Source organism: Charadrius vociferus, unplaced genomic scaffold (genome assembly GCF_000708025.1).
Source record: "Charadrius vociferus isolate BGI_N301 unplaced genomic scaffold, ASM70802v2 scaffold1116, whole genome shotgun sequence".
NCBI classification, from domain to species: Eukaryota; Metazoa; Chordata; class Aves; order Charadriiformes; family Charadriidae; genus Charadrius; species Charadrius vociferus.
The window spans coordinates 353226-354232 of record NW_009648801.1 but is presented as its reverse complement, the minus strand read 5'-3'; the positions used below and the strand labels follow the sequence as shown (position 1 = coordinate 354232).

Below are 1007 nucleotides of genomic sequence, written 5' to 3'. Positions count from 1 at the left end.
GAGCCCTGAGCAGCTCGCCAAGGGAAAGGGCCATCCTGGGGGGGGTGGGGGAGCGGGGGTGGTCGCTGAGGAGCTCTCCCACCCACAGCACCGACACCGTGCGTGTGCCAGGGCTGAGCCCCGGTGCTCCTGGCCATCCCCCCACGGCGCCTGGCAGCTTGGGTTGTGCCGGGCTTTCACCAGGCTTTGTCTTTCTGCACAGAACATCCTGGGGCTGCGGTGGATCCCTCGGCAGTTTTTCCTGCAGGTGTATGAGACGCTGCGGAGGATCGGGGAGACCAGGTCAGCACCGGCCCTGCGCCTGCCCTGCTCCGTCCCCCGGCAGCTGCGGGGACTCAGGCTCCGAAGCTTTGCTCCCCATCTCTTTGGTCATACCTCAGACCGATTTCTCGGTCTCTGCCCAGCGCTGTGACACAAGTGCCTGTTCTCAGCCATTTCCATCTGAGCTGGAAATTCGAAGATGGGGGAGCACGCGGGCTCCCAGGCTGCTAAAGGGGAAGGATGGGGCAGCCTTGTCCTGTTTTCCGCTCCCAGTTAGGAACATCGGGATTTTGCCAGCCCAAAGGCACATCCTTGGGACTTTACATCCAGAGGCACATCCTTGGGACTGTGTCACAAGTCCTCCTCCAACTTTTGACAGTCCAAGAGGCAGCTCAGGCATCCCCGTGCCCCCGGCCCGCTCCCGTTAGCTGCACCCATGGCTCGGGGGCTGTGCCGCAGTCTGGGTTTCGCACACAGCACAGGGATACACAGGGTCGGCTTCCACACAGCGGGCAGAAGACCCCCTGCCTAGCTGTGAGGGGCGGCAGCGGGACGGGGAGGAGGCAGATCCCACTGCACAGATCCTGCCTGTCGCAGGGGTCCTGCTTCCCTCTTGATGAAGAGCCCACAAACCCATTAGCATCACACTACTGGCTGGGGGAGACCCCCTCCTCCCGCTCCCGCTGCCCCCCAGGGAGGTGATGCGTTTTTCCGGCGGTGTGGAGGTGCTGGCAGCGTCCCTGCAA

General features: G+C 63.7%; 1 protein-coding gene across 1 annotated transcript in view; it reads left to right on the top strand.

Annotated features, from left to right (window-relative positions):
- The window catches only part of RNF213 (ring finger protein 213), a 76706-nt gene that overhangs the window by 1324 nt on the left and 74375 nt on the right, over positions 1-1007 (top strand). The window contains 1 exon segment of the mRNA XM_009886833.1: positions 203-392. Coding sequence (XP_009885135.1) covers positions 203-392 — 190 coding nt within the window.